We start from the raw sequence: 20,344 nt of genomic DNA on the forward strand, positions 1-20,344 counted from the left end.
TAACTAAGCTTGTAAATCAATATAATAGCAGATCTTCCATATCTCAAAGTCAACAGAAATACAGTTTTCTTTACTGGGTAATCCACACAAGACCCTCAGAAGACGGAGAATTAAAAATTAATATTTGAGGCCTTAATCTGAAATGTGTCTCTGCTGTTTGAATGTTACTTCTTCTTGGATAGTTAGCATGCTTCTGAATGATCTTGAGAGTAAAATTTTGTGCTGAGGGTAATAAACCTTTACAAAAAATTGATTGAAAAAGATTCAATTCTTGTATTACTTGTGAATACCTCAGAGATGTTAAAGTGACTTTACATATTTAAAGCAAAGTTTAATAAAAATAAATATAAAATGGATAGACTTGGACTAACTGTATATTAGATTTTTAACATCAAAGCCTCTGAGAAAAGGTTAAAACACATTTATGGGAGCGTGTACTCTGTGGAATTTAAATGATATATTAAACAGGCTGTTAATATGTTACAGTGCTTTGAAAATTATATTATATGCCCTCAATCATCAACTCCAATTCAGAAACAAACTGATGCTGTAAAATGTAACTGTGGGGTGAGATGATAAGTTTTCTGAAATTAGGCCCATGTTTCTTTCTCCTGATCCCAGGGACACAAAATCACCCACCCACACAGGTAGACAAGACTTGTTTCCAGAATATTTTACCATCATCTGAATCACTATCTGAATCCTGATTTATCAGTTCACTTTTTCTCTCTAGAGCCTGCTCCAGGGCAGCTTGCAATTTCCTAGGTAATAGCGTGTCTTCATCATCCATCTAAAGGAGAAAAAAATATATTCTTTAGACTGTTTTCTTCCCTATATGCTCATTTGCAGTCAATGGTTTTTCAGGGCCTAGAATTCAGAAATAAAATATTCTGTGTTTGTTACTTTAATGGCTACATGAATACAATAATGAAACCTTATGTTCCTCTGTTATATATTTCTGAATTTAACTTTACAATGTTTTTCATGAGACTGAAGTAGGGAAATATAACATGCTATTGGAGTGAAAGGTAAATACATATAGGCCCTTAATCTGCTTGTTACACAACAAACATATTATAAAGGCATCAGACAGGCATGATGGGTTTCCTGAATATACACAAGATGAAGGCCTAGCCACACATAGGCACAGCGGCTCAGGCTCGGTTCTGGAAGCTTCTATTCTTGATAGTTCCTCTTTTGCTTATTTTCCTGCAAGTACTTTTGCTCATGCTCCACACCATATTTAACATTTGCTCCAGAAACAATGAGCTGATATAAGACTTCTAGAGTTGCAAGGAATCTTCAGAGTAATCTTATCTGTTTGCCCAACCTTTACTTTAAAGGGTACATCCAATTGACTCAACACATTCTCTTTTATCTGTAAATTATCTAGTGCCACCTTACTTTCAGGAAATAGTGATTCTTTATCTTTCTTTTTCCAAGGTTCCCTCTTATTCCACAACTCAGTAAATCATTCACAATTTTCTCCTCTCCACCTGTAGACTTCTTCCCCTCCCACCCCATCTTATCACCATTTGTGCTTGCTGTCTTGCTAAAATGATGTTGAAAAGATCAAGATGTCTCTCTAGGGCCTGGATTTGTCTCTGTATTACAGCAGATTCTGCTTAACAGCAGTTCTGATATTAACAACTTCCAGTTAATAGCAATGTTTTGCTGGTAACCAATCCCAGCCAAATGACTTTAATGTTAAAGGGATTCGGATATTGGCAATGGCATGATGCTTATTAAGAACTTTTTCAGGAAGAAAGGCCCTGGTAACAGGCAGGATAGTGGGAACAAAGGACATGCTGACACATGCCTTCCCTGGCTGCAGCTGTGCAAAGCTGCCTGTGCCTGGGGTCCCACCCCCTGCACAGAATGGTGTGGCAATGAGCTGGGGTTCCCGCATCCCTACCCAATAAGGGATCCACTGCAGGAGTCCCAGAGCTGTGGGGTGGGAGGGGAGGCTGCGGTCAGGGCAGCAGGGGGGGAGGATTCCAGGGCTTTTCTCAGGGAGCAGGGGCACTAGGGGTCCATTGAGATGCATGGCATCTCTCCCTGTGCTCTTGGGGCTGTGTCTGCTTTGACACTGGGGGGCCTGCAAGCTGGGTAGGACATGCTGAGACAGGCCCCCAGCATTGGTGCAGGGTAAAGCCTGGAGAGCACAGACAGAGGTACCGTGAAACCCTACAGGCCTCCAGTGTCCCTTCTCCTAATGGAAATCCCTGGCACCTGGGCTGCAGCCCTCCTCTCCCCTGAAGACAAGTTTGCAAGGCTGCAGCCAGAGAAGGCATGTCCCAGCACTTCCTTCCCTGACTACAGCCTTGCAGATCTGCCTTCCACTTTTTGGCAACTGCTGGATAATGTCAGCTTTCTGCGGAGAGGCTGCTACTAAGCTGGATCCACTTGAAAGCAACAGTAAAGCAACTCTAAAGGTAAGCGCTCTTGGCATCTTCTAGGCATACTATTTATTTCCAGAGGAAACAGAAAAGATTCAGACTTTTCTAATCTAGTTAATTCACAGTTCCAGTTGGAACTTCTCCAGTGAACCCATAGCTCCATTATGTTTCTTTAAGCCACCTGATTAAAGGGGCTGCAAAGTTGCCTATTTTTAGGCTTGGAAGAATTAGATTTTTAAATATAAATAAATATCAATTTGACCATACACACCCAAGCCAATGAAAAAATATTTCCATTGATAATAATAGAAATGTACAGATATGCAAAGTAAAAAAAATGCTGCTTGAAAACTTACTTGACTTTGATTTAAAGCTATTAACTTTGTGTGTTTTGACATATTCTTCACAGTGCTATTATATGATTATGACATAATCAATGTATTTTATGCAAGACACATCATGTGAGATGTCATTGGAAAGAGTATGATTTGCTGAATATGATTATCCTATTTGTATGCATGTATCATTTTTGTATCTGAACTTCAAAGGTAATTACACCTGGGAAATGCCCACTAGACAAGATGCTTTCATTCTAGATAGCGGGTGGGGAAGAGCCATTAGAAAGAACAATAGGCCTTAGGAGAAGCTTATTTCCCAAGTGGGAAGTCTTCCTGAGGACCCTACAGACAGCCTCAAAGTAATGGGTGCTATGACTCTACAAAGACACGTGAAGTGACCACATGTCTGTAGACTCCATCTTGGAATGTCAGTGTTTTTCCAGAGACTGGGCTGGGAACTAAGCTTTGAAACAAAGGGTTCCCGCCTTATGCAAAAGCCATATAAGGCTGGGAGTGACATCACCTGGGAAGACTCCAGGAAACACTTGAGAAACAAAGGCTGAACTGGGAGACATGCTGGACCCAGGCCCGAGGGATTTTTAGCCTGTGAATGGAACATCTGGGGATTCCAAGCTGTAAGCAAGTGCAACTTGCCCCTTAAGAATCTGCAGCCTGCTTGTATCATCACTTAGGGTGAGAATCTGCTATTCATATCCAATCTATTTAGTAAGCTTAGTCTGCATTTTTTGTTTAGTTGCAAGGTAATCTGCTTTGATCTGTTTGCTATCCCTAATAATCACTTAAAGTCTATTTTTTGTAGTTAAAATTGTTTTTGCTTTATCTAAACCAGTGCATGGAAATCATAACTCAGGGGCAGAAAGCTGTTGCATATTCCTCTCCACATTGAGGGAGGGGGCGAATTTTATAAGCTTACGCTATACAGTTCCCTGTGCAGCGCAATACTGTATAATTTTGGATTTATACTCCAAAGGAGGTGCGTGCCGGAGGAGTTGTGAGGTGTCCTAACTGAAGCCTTCCCATACAGCGGCTGGTCAAAGAACCTGCCTGCATGTAACTGCAGCTGGGTGTGTCCCTTCCTGTATGTATGCTGGTGAAAGTGCAGGCTGAAGCTTGGAGGGCTTTGCAGCTTGTCACAGCAGTACAGTGTAAGAGAGAGCCCAGGCTGGTGAGTAGGGGGGCTCTGTGGTACCCTAGTTCTAGGTGGCACCCCGTCACAATATGATGTTGACAATTTGTGTTTTAATGGTTATAGAGCTTTAACTTTTTGTAACTCAATGTCTATTGTCATTGAATAATTATTATCTGCCCCCCCGCATACTTTCCCGCAACTGTGGAAATTTAAATTGATAAAAATAAAAAATATTTAAAAATAAACATCAAAATTATAAAATAAAAAATTTGCTTTCTGCCAAGCCTACCTATTTTAGTTAATTTAAAGCCATACTGTACCTGTCTGATGAATCGATCGGATCCCAAGTTAACCATCAAAGCCTAAAGAAAAGAAAGATACGGTAAAGGTTTATCTTGGTGACTGAAGACATTCTACTGGCGTCTGCTTTTACAGATAGAGGGTGAATCTAAATGGTACTTAGCCTGAACAGAAATTAGAATGAGAATCAGACTTCTGTTGTAAGTCTGCAGCATCAAACCATTTGCAGAGTTCTATACAAAACAGGAAGACAGACTCTCTGCCCCGTAAAGGTCAGAGGCTAAGTAAGACAGAACACTTCAGACATTTCATACCTCAGATGGTTGGCAGATTTCTGAAAAGTTTGCTTTAAAATACTTTTAAAATGTATGGCTGTTGTTGTTTCGGTGGATTATCCATGAAGGGGGTCATTTGTGCAGAAGAAATGTATTTCAAAAGGGGTTTTTGTGAAACCAGGTGTTGTTCAGTGCAATAGGGCTGGTTCCAAGCATTAGGGAGTGGCATGGATGAAGTGAAAATAATTAATAATGAAGATGCAAGGATGAGAGGATGCTAAAAAGGTATGTAGGAGGGCAGTCTGGGAAGGGTAGGAGGAAAACAGAGCACAGATTTAGGAAGGGGCAGATGCATGGAGAGCACTTGAAGTGACCACAAATAAAGGAAATTTGCTGTGGAACGGGAGAGAAAACCCATGAAGGGCTCTGAGGAGAGTGAAGCGATGATCAGAGTTGTGTGCGGGGGAAGGATTGTGGCAGCAGTATTTTGGATAGACTGTATAAACATAGAGCTAATTTCATTTGCAATATAGCACCAATGAGACCTTGAAAGGACCTTCTTTGCCATAGGGGTTCTATTCTCTATTCAGTGTGTGACTGTAAGTGTAACTCCCATTAGAATTAGTGAGAGTGACTGGCACTGAAGTGGATGGTTTTTTACTGTGCTGATGTCACTTCACTATGTTATTTCACATATAAGAAAATGATACCTTATCCCAATATTGACCTTGTGGTGGCAAGGTTAATGTTCACTTTTCACTGTCAATCACCATACACAGGGGCATTGAAGGAAGATTAGAATCCTTAAAACCTATTTTTAAACCCAATATTTTAGTTTTTTTCCAAGAGGCAATTATGCATGACAGTTAGAAAGAGAAGAAACAAAGGGGCAAGTTAAGGGCTAGAAAAGTAAAAACTTATATCAGAGGCCAGCTTATATTACATACTCAGCTGCTGTATATCAGTTTTACTCCATACAAACCATTTTTTGATTCATGTAACAATCAAGTCCTGGGCTGATTCCTACCTCTTCTACAGGCAGCTCTTTCAGCTTGGGCAGAGAGCTGGACAGCAATCCAACCAGGAACGGAGTAGGGCAGCAGACAATGTCAATCATGGATGACGGGAGAACAGGAATGAAAGTGTGCTGCCAGGAGAAGGGGTACAGCAAAGCCACCACAGCATGAGAACAGCTCGAGAGGGTGCTGAGGAGAGAGTAATATGGGCATTACAGCTCGTTCTTAGCCCGGAATGCCTGCTTACCTGCTGCTGAAAAAGCAGCACAGTGAGAATACAGGTGCTCCCTTCTCACAGGATGGCTTTATAAGTTTCCTAATACTGCTGTGTCAATTCACCTCAGTTCTAATCTGTATCCTGCCTGCTATTCCAGTCCCAGTACCCTTCTGTACTAAACTGTGCGGTAGCTTTGTTAATTCCCACTCTGCCCATGTTCTTCACCTCACTCATAGTTGAAGCTGGAAGATCAGACTTTACTTGGAAAGAGCACCAGACTGGGAATCATGAGACCTGGATTCTATTCTTGGCTCTGCCACTGACTTGCTTTGTGACCTTGGCTAAGTCTCTTTGCCTTTCTGTGCCTCAGTTTTCCCCATCTGTTAAAGAGGGATAGCAATATTGACCCTCCTGTGTAAAGTGCTTTGAGGAATATGTATGAAAAGTCCTATAAGAGTTAAGTATTGGTCTCCTTCACTGGAAATTCCTTGCTTACATTGTCCTTTTACTTACTGAACACATCTGGATTTCACTTTATAGTCAAATGCTTCTTGAACATTAACAATAAAACATCATCATCAAATTGATTTTTATGACAGAGAAAGAAAGAAGGACCCTCATTTTCAGAGCTGTGACTTTGACCTGATTTGTGAAGCTTTTTACCCAGCTCAGTCTGACTGAGCTAATTCTCAGTGCAAACTTCTACTATAAGAACTATACATAACTAAGAACTGTTGTGCTATTACCACTTGAGAATTCTGGGCAAAGAGTCCCAACTGACTTCACTGCAAGTCCTCTGTTAGACTTTAGGTGGCACCAGACTTCCATTCAGATAATTCTTGCAAGCATTATGAGCAGCAAAACATAGATGATTCTGCACACATGGGAAAATGTATCACCCGCGGACATGGATCAGCATTTACGTCGTGCTCCTTGTCAGTACCTGGCCGAAGCCGGGGAAGCAAATGATCCAACCAGCAAACCACATTTGGTGATGAATCCTGGTCACATGCCACCTGAGGCACATTGCGCATACGCTAAGAAGAATGTCTCATCTGTTTGCATAGCTATAGAAATTACACTTTGGAATTTGCCTGAATAATGAACAAAATTTAAAAAAACGAACAAAGGGATGTGTTCATCTTTTACTGGAAATAATCATTTTTTTCCTTGGTATTTACTCTAGATATATCAACTATGGTATGTTTTTATGACCTTGCCTACACTAGACTGCTACAAGTTTCTTATCAAATGCTGTTTTTTCCAATATTGTTCCACAACATGTGATGGGGCTGCCCTTGACTCTTATCTTGCACTCTTCAGCATATGCCATAGCAAGCACTATGATGTGTTTCAGGAGAAGGAACTGTGGGGCATGATGCAGGCTCCCAAGCACAATTCTCAATCTCCCTTTAATGCCTTTGTGGTATTTTCAACTGATTGGGCCATAATGGAGGAAAGACTACCAAAAAAGAGCCACGTTAAGCTAAAAGCAGGAAAACAAATGTTTCTCCAACATTGGGTGCATCATAATCTTTTCTTTCTATAGAATGCCCTTTTGTAACTTTTCCTCTTGCATGCAAGGCTGTGACGTAAATCAGCACCAACATCCTTTCTCGTGTGCTATTCCCACGATTTGGGAGGCTTTCGGCTTTGGAACGTTGTGCTAGATTTTTGTTTCAGAACTTTTACCTGGAGCTAGTTAGTACCATGCAGTGGCAGGTTTTACGTGGACATGACAGTGACTGCACCCAACAGTGACTTCTTTAAGCTGTAGTATGCTAATGTGGTGCAGGTTTCAGCACTGTCATTGCGAGTGTCAGTGTTTCTATTTTAAGCCAGTGCATGCAAATGTTTTTAGAAGTGCTCAGCACTCATCATTTGAAAATTAGGCTCCTTTAAAATGTCTCAGGTAAAGTAACCCCAAACACTTGACATTAAATTTAGGCCTCCAGAATCCTGTTCCCATGCAGAGATATAACCCTATAACCCTACTTTAATTGGGATATATGTGTGCATGTGCTGAATTAAGCCCTTGTTGCTACTTTTTTTTGCCCTGGTCATACAATAGGCATAAACAATCACATTTATGAAGGGGGCCTACATGACATTTTTGACTGCAAATGAAATGATTACACGTCTGAAGTAAAATTCAGAGGTGATGAATGTATGGGAGACACCAATCTCCTTTAGTTTGCTTTAATTTACACTATCTTATGTCTCCCTGTTAGTTGATTCTCCTGCTGTTCCTCTTCAATAATGGGACATGTCCATCATATATGAATAAAAATCCCTGTTTTCAACTCAGTTTCTCCAATCATCATTCCCACTCAATCTATACATATTTTCTACTATGGTTAGTGTCAGGTATCATCAAAAATCATCTCAAATACATTTTCTTTTACTATGCTATAAGTAGAGACCAATAGTTACTTTTCTAAACCAAAGCCAATTTCTCTGGGGTAATTTATCTACTCAAATCATTTTCCTATCGTGTTATATAGAGACTTTTTTTTTTGGCCAGGAAAGTTGTCAGCAAAGACTGATATAAACTAGGATAGGAGGCTTGCAGTACTGAAAGGATTATGGTTTCTTTAATATAGACTGAACTATCATCAAAATTTTTGACATTATACAATCTATCTCCCGTGCACTTTTAATGGTGAATAATATGTTTCTGGGAATACAGTACTTCCACTAAGACAATATACCGTACTAGTTTTTAGCTATTGAGAAATAATCCACATATTTAATGGACTGGAGTCAATGAAAACAAGAGTATCTAGTATCCAGACAGGATATTAGAATGTCTGCTATCATCAGTGCAGGTACACTAAGAGTACGTCCAGACTACCTGCCCTATCGGCGGGTAGCAATCGATTTATCGGGGATCGATATATCGCGTCTCATCCAGATGAGCGCGTTGCTCCCCGTCGACTCCGGAACTCCACCGGAGTGAGCGGCGGTAGCGGAGTCGACGGGGGAGCTGTGGACATTGATCCCGTGCTGTGACGATCCAAGGTAAATTGATCTAAGCTACTTCGACTTCACCTGTGCTATTCACGTAGCTGAAGTTGCATATCTTAGATCGACATCCCCCTCCCCCTAGTGTAGACCAGCCCTAAAATATCTAACCTCAAAATACAGGCCATGAAAAATGACACCATGTAGAATATTTGTCAATTGCTAAAATCCAGTACTTTATCTCAGGACAAGTACTGTATTCCCAGAAACACACATTACTCACCACTAAACAGTGCTTGGGAGATAAACACATTATATAGTGTTGGAGCCTTGAACCCAACCTGAATCCAATGGGACTGGACTACAAGTGTTGGGTTTGGGTCATGTCTCAAAACAACCTGACGTTCTCAGGCTCCGATTGGGTCGCTGATCACCTCTTTCTGCCTAGGAGGTCGGCCTGGCAGCAGCTGCCTACCTCAATCCTGCCAGCAGCCACCACTCACAGCAGCGTGCATGTTGGCAGAGCCTCTCAGTCCACAGCACACACAGCGCAACAAGGAAGTGTCAGCCAGCAGGACCAAGGCAAGCAGCCGCTGCCACACTGACATCCACAGGGAACATCCACAGATGGATCACAGGCATGGGTTGTGGGAAGCCCCCACCAGGCTGAACCCCAAGGGTGAGCTGGCAGCAATGATATAGGTTCGGGGGAATTGCCCAGGAGGCTGAGGGAAATCAGCAGCCCTTCAGGTGTGCAGTGCTGGACTAGGGTAGAAGCGAAAGGCAAGCCAGGGTGGGAGATCAGGCTGCAGGACTAGGAGTGGGGCTAAGGGGTAATTAGTTCCTATGTCTCCATGGAAGAAACAAAATAAAGAAAATGGAGTCTGGGACAGTGGCTAGTCCCTTGCAACCCAATCCAAAGTTGACAGGTCCGAACTACAAGTGTTAGGTTTGAGTCAGGTTGGGAATGAAAACAACCCAGCACACTCAGGTTTGGGTCAGACTTGGATTGGCTGTGGTCTAGCTGGGATCTGGTCAGGCTTTACAATTAGTCCCAAGCTGACTGACAATTGGAAATGCTGAGGCTAGTTTTAGATGCATGTATTTAAAGACAGTAACCCTTTCAGTGCTGCAAGTCTCCTGCCTCCAGAAAACGCTGAAGTCTTTTTGCATATGCCTCCTACTTTAGCTGGAAACATTCCATCAGTGTAGGAAACAACCGCCTCTTTCTCTTCATAAAAGCCCACTTGTGATGTTATTGACATGTGACAGAATAGATCATTGTTGCAACCAGGGTCTTATGGTTGCACCAGGTCTTGTACACAGGAGGTCAAGTGGGGTGTCTATGGAAAGGTTGTCGTTTGCTGGTTATGATTATGCTATCTGTACATGTGTATCATTTTTGAATTTGAAGTTACGAATATTGGGTATGTATTTGTATCTCAGTGTGTTTGATTTTAAGTAGCCTCAGTGAAGTTTTTGGTCAGCTTCTTGAGAAAGGACTATTCTCAATAAGTGCCCAATCAAGAAACATTTAACTGACAATGGACTTTGGGAGATGTTCCCTGGGAACATTCAAACTAACATGTAAACAATGGCATTGGCCTGCAAAAAGCTGAATCGTTCATGGACATGTGACTTGCCCAGGTGGCTACAAACTCCATCTTGTTGCTATGACCTTGCACAGGACAACAAAGGGATTTCTGCCCAGAAGGGAGAGAATATAAAAGGCATGGAAACCCCTCCATTTTGTCTTCAGCTGGCTAAAGGATGGCCTCTCCACCCCCAAGAGATGCCTGAAAGAAACTGGAACAAAGGACAGTAACTACGGGGGTGTAAGTGATTGCTGGACCCAGACTAGGAAGGAGTCCAGTCTGTGAAAGAAGCTTATTGGAACATCTCTAAGGGTGAGATTTACCTGTATGCCGTTTCTTAATGTATTAGGCTCAGACTTGCGTGTTTTGTTTCATTTTGCTTGGTAACTTACTTTGTTCTGCCTGTTATTACCTGGAACCACTTAAATTCTACTTTTTATACTTAATAAAATCACTTTTGTTTATTATTGAACCCAGAGTAAGTAATTAGTACCTGGGGGAGCAAACAGCTGGGCATATCTCTCTATCAGTGTTATAGAGGGTGGACAATTTATGAGTTTACCCTGTATAAGCTTTATACAGAGTAAAACAAATTCATATGGGGTTTGGATCCTATTGGGAGCTGGCTGGATGCTAGAGACAGGAGCACTTCTTAAGCTGTTTTCAGTTCAGTCTGCAGCTTTGGGGTGCGTGGTTGAGACCCTGGGTCTGTGTTGGAGCAGACTGGAATGTCTGGCTTAACAAGGCAGGGTTCTGGGCCCGAACTAGCAGAGAAAATGGGCTCAGACGTAGTCTCAGCACATCAGGTGACAGATCCAAGGGGGTTTCTGGAATTGTTTGGAGCATCTAACGATGACCTGTCTCATCCCTATTTACCATTGCCACATGTAGCCCATAATTTCCCAAAGTTCCCTCCCTAAGGACGTTCTCCCAGAACTAAGACGGCCCTTCTAATCAGGAAAATCATTTGCAGATTCCTCTGAACTCTGTAATCTGCTGTTTTTAGTGCATTTTCATTATCTGTGTTGGCATTTGCAGTGAAAGCGGAGGAAGGCGAGGTTATCCCCTCTTCCCTCACTCCACACCTCTCCTAGTGGATAGTGATTCTCATAACACAGGGAGAGATTGTTCAGTGAGAGGAATTATTTGCATGGGGAGCCAAAATCCTACCAGCGCTACATTATCCCAATGGGTTCATGCTGGGTGCATGCTATGCAGATGCTCCAGATCATGTGCTTAACTGGCACCAATTATCAAAATCTGGTTTTCTCTGTTTCCTTAGATGGAGAAATGTAGCCAAAATGTAAATTCACAGATATGTATTTCCATTGCCTGTGTTTACTTTTCCACAACTTTTTCATGTTTCTCATTTCTCCCTGCTGATTTAATTATGACATTGTCTCAACATTTACTGAACTCTTTCATCTGTTTTTTTAATAGATACACACTCCAACCCACAACTGTTCCATGACCGAATTACCTTCCTTCCTCACATCCTCCCTCTTCCTCTTGGGAGAGCTTGCTCTGGATTTCTGTTGGAGTTCTGAAGTTCTATCACTCCCAGTACTTGAATTAGGTAGGTATTCCATACCCATGTGTATAACCTCAGCCCACAATAGCACTTTTCTTTGATGGCTCCTGCCATTGTGCCATTAGGGATGAGAAGGAAGGAAACATAGCATGAGGAAAGGGGAATCATTGATCACTTCTGTTGCAAAATTTCTGGTGTACCCCATAGCTTTGCTCTTTTCTAAATACTGCAATGCCATCCTCGCTCCTGGACTAGTTCCAAGCCATGGGAGGGAAAAAGAGAACGGTCCCCTCACGTGCATAAAGGTAATTTAGGCTCATGTTTTCAGAGTTAGCCACTGGATCTCAGAGGCTCTCTCTTGCTACCGCTTGTTTTTGATGTCACATAACCTCTTTTGGACTTTGGCTTTAAGCAGATGATAGGCCTAATGTTTTCGTTTGTTAGAGGAATCATTTTGTCAGTTACAAAATGCACTTCTCTTCTGTTGAATTAATGCTAGGATTTCCTCATTGTTTTCGTCAAATCAATCTTGGTGCCAATGAGTGGAATATCCTATGGTTTCAGCACATGCACTGTGAATGATGTTTTTAAGTTGATCCCAGTCCTCTTGAATGTCAATGATGTTGTCAGGCAGGTTAGAGAGTTTCTCAGACAGATGTTGCTGGAACATCTTGCAGCTGGTTTGGTCTTGAAGTGCTTTGACATTGTACCGCTTTCACTTAGTCTTTGGGTGTTTGCGGTGTGGTGGAGCAAGTTGCAGGTACATGACTGATCTTACTAATCAATGGTCTGTCCAACGGTGATCAGTATCTCTCGTAGCTTGTGTTATAGAGATGTCGGTATAGTCTCAGGCTTTGACTATAACATAGTCGAGGAGGTGCCAGTGTTTGGACCGCAGATGTTTCCAGCTGGTCTTAAAATTGTTAGTCTGCCTAAAGATGATATTTGTGGTGAACAGATAATGCTCCGCACATTTGCTGAGGAGGAGAATGCCATTGGGGTTTACATTTCCCACCCCTTCTTTGCCTATTGTGCCCCTCCAGAGTTGGGAATTCTGTCCAACTCTGGCATTAAAATCTCTCAGGAGGATGAGTTTGTCGGCCTTACGTGTGGCTGTGAGGACTGCATCAAAAGTTCTGTAAAACTGCTCCTTATTGTCTTCCTCATTATCGAGTGTTTGGTCAAATGTGCTGATGACTGTGGCATATTGGTTGCTGCTAAGCTTGAACCGAAGAGTCGTGAGATGTTTGTTGATCCCCATGGGAAGCCCCAAAAGCTGACTGGCGATCTTATTTTTGATGGCAAAGCCAGTCCTGTGAATGCATCTCTCTTCAGGTGGCTTTCCTTTCCAAAAGAAGATATAGCCACCTCCATCCTTTTTAATTGGCCTGGCGGGTCTCACTAAGAGCTTCAATGTCAATGTTGAGTTTTGCCAGTTCTCTGGCAATTATGGCAGTTCTTTCTGGGCATTCACTGCACTGAGAGTTCATATGGGTGCAGACATTCCAGGTGATAAAATTGATTGTCTTACATCTCCTGTTTCAGCCACAGAGGAGTTATCTCACTGGATACAACCATCCCGTCAGAAAAGTATGAGACAGCCTATATTCTGGGCACCTTTTCTAGCCCCCTTCCCATTTGGAGTGAGCAGAGGGGATCCTGAAAAGGCCTGGTCAGTTACAGCCGCTGCTGCCAAAATGCATTTCCATCTCAACCAAGCACAAAACGACCTTCAGATGGCTGCCACCTGTATGCAGATTTGTGACTAAAGACTCCCAGAGATCACTGCTCCTGTCTTCCCTGCCACTCATCCGTCACCACCTGCATGTGAAATCTTTTAACGTGGGGAAACCAGTGCGCAGGTGGTAACCACACAAAAATTGACAGGAGGAAAACCCTGATCCAGTGGCAAGGAGATCCAAGACAACCGGGGGCCTCTCTCCTGCTGCAGCCCTCATCCGACTTCACAGCCATAGAGTACTAGAAGGTCCTCTATATGTGCCCGATCCACCATTGGGGTCTTTTGACATTGGTCAGGAGCCTCGCCTCAGATCTGCTCGCCAAGGGGGACCCTACCAGGAGTATAAAAGCTCCGGATGAGATAGCTCTGAGGGTCTTGAGCCCACGCAAGCCTTTCCACCACGATGAAGTTGCGGTCCATCAGAAAGGGCCAGGCTCAGTACACAACTGTAAAAAGAGAGTCTTTGCCCCAAAGAGCTTACAATCTTAGAATATGAAGAGGGGCACCGTGTGGACACAACAAAAACTGCAAGGCGGACAAGCTATCAGTGAAACAAATATTAGCATAACGAGCAGCAGTCTCAGCACAAAGCAGCTGCCTAGCCATTGTCAGGTATTGCTGGCACCATGGCAGAAGTGAGTTTTAAGGAGGGAATCTGAAAGACCTTTGAATGATTTGCAGCACTGGTGGATAATAGCAGATAGTGCCATCACTTTTCTTTCCTTCACCTTGTGTGAACACTGATCACCTGCATCATGCCCCCCATTGCCTTGAGACATTGCACTGCAACCATTATCCCTTTGGAAATCATGAATGTTCCCCCTTGCTTGACTAGGGGGACTGTTGCTGCATGATGGTGCACTCCCCTTTAGCCCAGATACTGCAGGGCTAACAGCTCAATGGGCCAGGAAAGGAGAAACAGGAATTCAGCCCTGGGTCTTTCACATGACAGAACACTACCACTAGGCCAACCCACTGAGTTGCCTTCTGACCAAGATAAAGTCATCACTCTTATTATGATGGGCAACTTTTACCTGTGCAAAAGTATTATAGATACCTTCTCATTCTATTGCTATGGTGTAGCCAAAGGGAGAAATCTGGAACCTTTTCCTTTTGATTCAAACCAGAGAAATTACATGCTTTGCAGCTTTTTTACAAGATGAATCCCCATGAAAATATCAAAATAAAATAGTGAGTCATTGTTGCTACAGAGAAAGAACATGGAAATTGAGCAAGCTGATTGAATAACTGTGGCCGTGAGAAAAGGCTTGAAGTTACAGAATGTGCTAATGCCTGCATTCAGGAACAACAGTTATATTCAAAGTCACAGAGATTAGGGAGGAAAAGCAACAGAGGATGATTGCATGATGTTTACAGGAAACTCAGAAGCCCAGGGATGTTTAAAGGATAACATTCCTAACACCGGAATATAAGAGGTATTAAATAGCTTATGCAGGCAATTAAATATTGAAGGGAAACTTACAAGCACCATGACCTTTGAGAATCAAGCCTATAGCATTTAACACCAATGTTGGTACCTGGACATGTCTGCCTGTTTTAAGGCTTGTAATTACAGGCAGGTCTGATAGCACAGCCAATTATTAAGGTTGCCCAACACTTCCCATTAAAGACCCTGTTTTCTGTTGCTTACAGACATGCCAACTCTCTCAAATTGATCACTAAAGTGGCAATTTCGCATGATCTCACACTAGAACTCTCAAATGTCAGGATTCTCTCCCCCCTCCCTCCGGCCAGCCACAGGTCTTTCTTAAAATGTGTTTCCAGTCAAACAAGAGTTACCCCCACCCTAAACAAAGGAATGTGGTTTCTCCACCTGGCAGTTACTTCCAAAGAACTTTAAAAGACAATGAGAATTCATTTACATATCAGACAAAGCTATCAAGCTAACAAATGGGGGGAAGATTTTACTTAGAAATTGGGCATGGCCAGGACTCCAGCTGCCACCCTGGGGGGAAGTGGGAGAGGGGACCTCACTACAGCCCCTCATGCATGGGGAGAGTGAAGAACCCTAAGGAGCAGATGTGAGACTGGGGCTGAAAGGGGGCTGAAGTGAGGAGGATGAGGGCTGATGGGGCTGTATTGATGGTGGGTTCTGAGCAGATGGGGTGGTACTGGGAGGGTGAATTGAGGGCAGTGATGAATGACAGATTTAATTAAATGTATCCCTTCTCTTGATACACATTCCAACTCCCAGCCCAAAGATGTATTTGTCCGGGATCAGGATAACATACAGTGCAGAAGTAGAAGATCAGAGGGACAACTAGTTTTATCCCTCAGAGGTTTATGTATGCTTTGAGTGTTACACAGGCTATGCTTTGGTAGCACTATGGCTACTGAAGCAAAATGTAGGCATCTTATGATTTTGTTCACACAACTAAACCATTATAACAAATTGTGCACCCTACAGTGAGTAGCAGTCTCCCAACTGTTGATCTCTCAGGGAGCTGTCAGAACAGGGATAGGTGGAGAGGTTATATGGTTTGTATAATGGAGGACAGATTTCAGAATGGTAGCCATGTATCTCTCTCTTGATATTCACCCCTTCTTGTCAACTGTTGAGAATAGGCCACTTCCACCTTCATTGAATCGGCTTCATTAGCACTAACCCCCCTACTTGCTAAGGCAACTCCCATCTTTTCATGTGCTGTATATATATTGCTTACTGTATTTTTCACTCCATGCAACTGATGAAGTGGGTTTTAGCCCATGAAAGCTTACGCTCAAATACATTTGTTAGTTTCTAAAGTGACACAAGGACTCCTTGTTCTTGGTTGTTGTTTTTTTATAATAGAGGAGTAACATACAGCAATTTATAATATAGATTGCCAGGTAAATTGTATTTTCCCTTGAATGCAAAATTAGAAGGAAGCTCGGTCCTGCAAGTGAAGGCAGGGGGCTGGACTCGATGACCTTTCAGGGTCCCTTCCAGTTCTACAAGATAGATAGGTATAGGTAACATTTTCAAAGGATACTTTCAAGGAGCATATATATTCTATGTACTATTTCCCATGCCATTTCACATTACTTTTTTCATCAACATACACTGATTTTTAGCAAGCAGGAGAAATACTGGCAAGTTAAGCTACAGATTACACAGGGCTGAAGCGATACCATTATGGGGTTTCAGAATCAAGTACTGCTAATGCCTGATGCCATACAAGTTCTTAATGATATGTGGACCAAGTATACTAGAAGCTAGTTATATTGCAATAGCTCACAGTTGCTCCACTCAAAATTAGACCCCCATCATACGAGGTGGTGTATAAACAAAGAAAACATACTTGCTGTCCGGAAGAATTTACAATATAAAAAGACAAGTTTCAGGTGGGGGGAAAGAGGATTCTGATCAAATTATACATTTAAATTTGGACCTTGTTTGTTGTTGTCTGATCAAAATACAAATTCCTAACGTGGTAATTTGTTCAGCCATGAACAAAAATGCTATTTCTAATGACTACAAAGGAATGGCAGGAATTACATCTAATCACTTCTGGTTTCCACAAAACCGAAAGCAAGAGAGAGACAGAGAGAGAAAGACTTTCAGAAGAAGCAAAACATGGTTTTAACTCAGCAAAGTACATATGCATCTGTTTAAGTCTCATTTACTTCAATGTGCTTAAGTGCTTTGCAGTACAGTGATAGGATTGCTCACATGCTTAAGCGTTTTACTGAATTGAGGCCTTAAAGTCCCTTTTCTCCCCTTCATCCCATTTTTCACTGACTCAGCCCCCAAATGGAAACAGAAATACACCACAGGAACAGCCCCTTTAGGAAGCGGCAGTGAAGCTAGGCTCAGCTTTGGAGCAGGGCATGTTGGGCCACTGAAGTTTGATACTGAATATTGTATGTGAGGACATGCTTTGCTTTTCTGGAAGCTGTTACCTCCTTAACTGAGCTAGCGTACAGCCCAGCCCAGAGAGGTTTCTGATGGGTTTTAAAGTCCTCATCCCTGTAAATGGCTGTTTGAAAATTGCCAGCAGAGTATTTACCATTCCAATTTCCCTCCCAGATTCATACTTACCTGTGGCAGGATTCCCTCTAAAGAAGGGCTCAGGCCTGGCTTCTGGAGAGGTAAAGAGAGGGGCCTGTTACTACAGCTAAGTCTATGGGTTTCCTAAAAGCTGGGAAGTTGCCTGCTTCAACTTTTTGTTACCATCAATGAGAAGCAGAGCTATGGTAGCAGGAAGGCATCACCTGTGTTCCACGCGGGGCCCACCCCTTATAGAGGTGGAGTTGAAGAGGGTCCAAGGCAGTTGGAATGGGGATGTGAGTAAACCTCGTTCTCATAGGAGGATACAGAACATTGCTCTCTAGCCTCACCCACAGCAAGAGACAAAGAATAATGCTTTCCCCTGCGTTCATAAGGCTTTGCAGTGTGCACTCCTCACATGATGCTGCTGCTGCCATTGTTGCAGTCATGCTTCCAGTTTGGCTGCTGTCAAGGACAACTCAGAGCACAGGGGGACTTAGGGTTACTGAAAGGCCAGGTGCCATGGCAATGTTTGCATTAACAAAGACTGTAGCTCTGGAAGTCATTGTCTTCTTTTAGAATCTCCAGTTTATTTTCTTTTGCCCTTGTCAGGCTTAATTTCAGTTTTAATGTAAAGCTATCTCTGTAATGTGTTCCTGCCAGGGACGAATGCCCCACTGAGGGGATAGCTACACAGTAACAAGCTCCCCTTGGAAGCAACTTTCAGAGCCTGGAGCAGTTGACTTGGATAAGCAGGACTCATGCCAAGGGACTAAAAAAAGGCAGTGTAGACGGTCCCACTCAGGCTGAAGACCTCTCTCCACTCCAGGTTAGAGCCCAGGCTCTAGGCCCAAGCAGGAACATCTACACTGCTATTTTTAGCCCCATAGCCTGAGCTCTATGAGCCCAATTCAGTTGACCTGGGCTCCGAGACTTGCTCGCGTGTTGTTGGGTTTTTTCCCAGTGTAGACATACCCTTAGAATACAATAAGAACCAAGGCCTGTTTGCATGTCAAGAAAGTTTGGATGACTTTTTATTAAATGCAGTTTGTTTTTTCCATGTCTCCCCATCAAGACTTAAAGTACAAATGCCAAAGTACCCCATAAGTTTCTATCATGGTACCACAACCCCACATCCATGGAAGTTTGAACAGTTCAGAATCAGATATGGTTAGGATGAATTTTGTATCCCTGACTGTCCTGAGGCGGAACTTCAGACCTTCAGAGGTTCCTCTATTAAGTTTGACTGCCTCTCTCTAGAAAAGTCAGTAAAGGTGTTGGGAAAAGTGAGAAGAGGGGATGTGTATGTGCGTGTTGTGGAAAAGGATAAGTGATCTTTGTTCCAAAAATATTCTCTGGACACAGAAGCCCACAGAAACATTCCACAGCGATGTTTCACCTTATGAATTTTATTTGTAGAGCAAACATATAGGTAAGAATATTAATAAACCAAGGGCTGTGAGATGAGGGCTTCTCCATTTAGACTGAAGTCTGTAACCAAGATGTGATTATCCATGTGTATTTTCTGGCCACGTGTGCAAATCTGTTTGCTCTAATTTTGGGTCAAATTTTCTGCTGGTGTCAATGGGATTTTCTGCCCACAGAGAATTTGGTCCACTACGTTTTACTAAAGTACGAGTTCCAAATGTGAAACATGCAGCAAGAGATCTGTGATCACAGAAACAAAAACACAAGACCCTGGGACTCTTGATGCTCAGCACTTCTGAAAATAAGGCTGTAACTAACTCAAGTTGAGCATCCAAAATCAGAAGCCAGTTTTCAACGTTTTGTCTTTAGTCACCCTCTGAGCTACTGGAAGGACAGATCTAAGCAGTAGGATAAATATAGCCTTGAAATTAAAAGGAAAGGTCTCCCCCTCTTTAACAGCTATGCAGCTGTATCAGATGTCTGATGCTAGGCTGGCTTTTGTTTACATGTAAACTAACTACAACAAAAATGCCAGAAGCTGGTGAAAGTCCTTCATCCTCAAGATGAAGTATTACTCAGGAGTCTGATATTACCAGGATGGGAAATTCTCTCAAACAAACCAACAGCATTGGGTTGCTCACTACTTGCTAGCCATGCCTTTCAACCTGAGGCTCAGTTCATTGTTTCCAAACTAATCTGCCATACATTAGGCAGCAGCTCCTTTATGCAAAATCTAAGACTGAATTGTAAAGTACTTGCCAAGAGTGAAAGTTTGACTCAAGTCCAAGTAGCCCCCCTTCATTTGAACACTGACATGATCGCTGCAAGCAAGCTTTGTGACATATCACAGAGCGCAAACAAGGCCTTGGTGATAAGGCTGGGCAGTGGGGCATAAACTGAGGAGGAAATGCATATTTTCCACATCACATCAGCCCAATTATCAGCTATCCGTTGCACAAAATTGTTTTAACTATGGTTACAATGTAAAGAACATAACTATACCACTTACCCCTCAAAAAAGTATTTTTCCCACGAAAACAAGCTAACACAAAGCTCATTTTGTAAGGAAATGAGTCACAACTCACAATTTATCTGGCTGGTGTTCTGCAGGCAGAACTTTCAAAATCAAGTTTTCTATGATGCATGTTGAGACATGCAGCCATCGTAAAATAATCATACAGTTCTCTCTAATATAGTCTCACCTTTCTAATTACAGCAGTGGAATGGGTCCTTATTAGCTGTGCCACAGCTTATTCATGAGATGGTTTCCACTGGACCACAAGTGCTTAAAGGTGCTGTACAGAGAGCTCAGACACCAGGTATTACATGCTGTCAAAGACTTCTGTGAAGCAGTCGTTGTAGAGGTCTTGGAGGGAATCCCAACAATTGTTTGATTAAG

General features: G+C 42.6%; 1 protein-coding gene across 8 annotated transcripts in view; it reads right to left on the reverse strand.

Annotated features, from left to right (window-relative positions):
- The window catches only part of DENND2B (DENN domain containing 2B), a 284,103-nt gene that overhangs the window by 6,072 nt on the left and 257,687 nt on the right, over window positions 1–20,344 (reverse strand). For all 8 annotated transcript variants that reach the window (XM_050954512.1, XM_050954509.1, XM_050954515.1 and 5 more), the window contains 3 exons: window positions 5,490–5,667; window positions 4,208–4,249; window positions 679–790 (listed from right to left, as the gene is read on the reverse strand). In XM_050954512.1, coding sequence (XP_050810469.1) covers window positions 679–790; window positions 4,208–4,249; window positions 5,490–5,667 — 332 coding nt within the window. The remainder of the gene's footprint in view (window positions 1–678; window positions 791–4,207; window positions 4,250–5,489; window positions 5,668–20,344) is intronic.

This window comes from Gopherus flavomarginatus, chromosome 5 (genome assembly GCF_025201925.1).
Source record: "Gopherus flavomarginatus isolate rGopFla2 chromosome 5, rGopFla2.mat.asm, whole genome shotgun sequence".
In the NCBI taxonomy this organism is placed as follows: domain Eukaryota; kingdom Metazoa; phylum Chordata; order Testudines; family Testudinidae; genus Gopherus; species Gopherus flavomarginatus.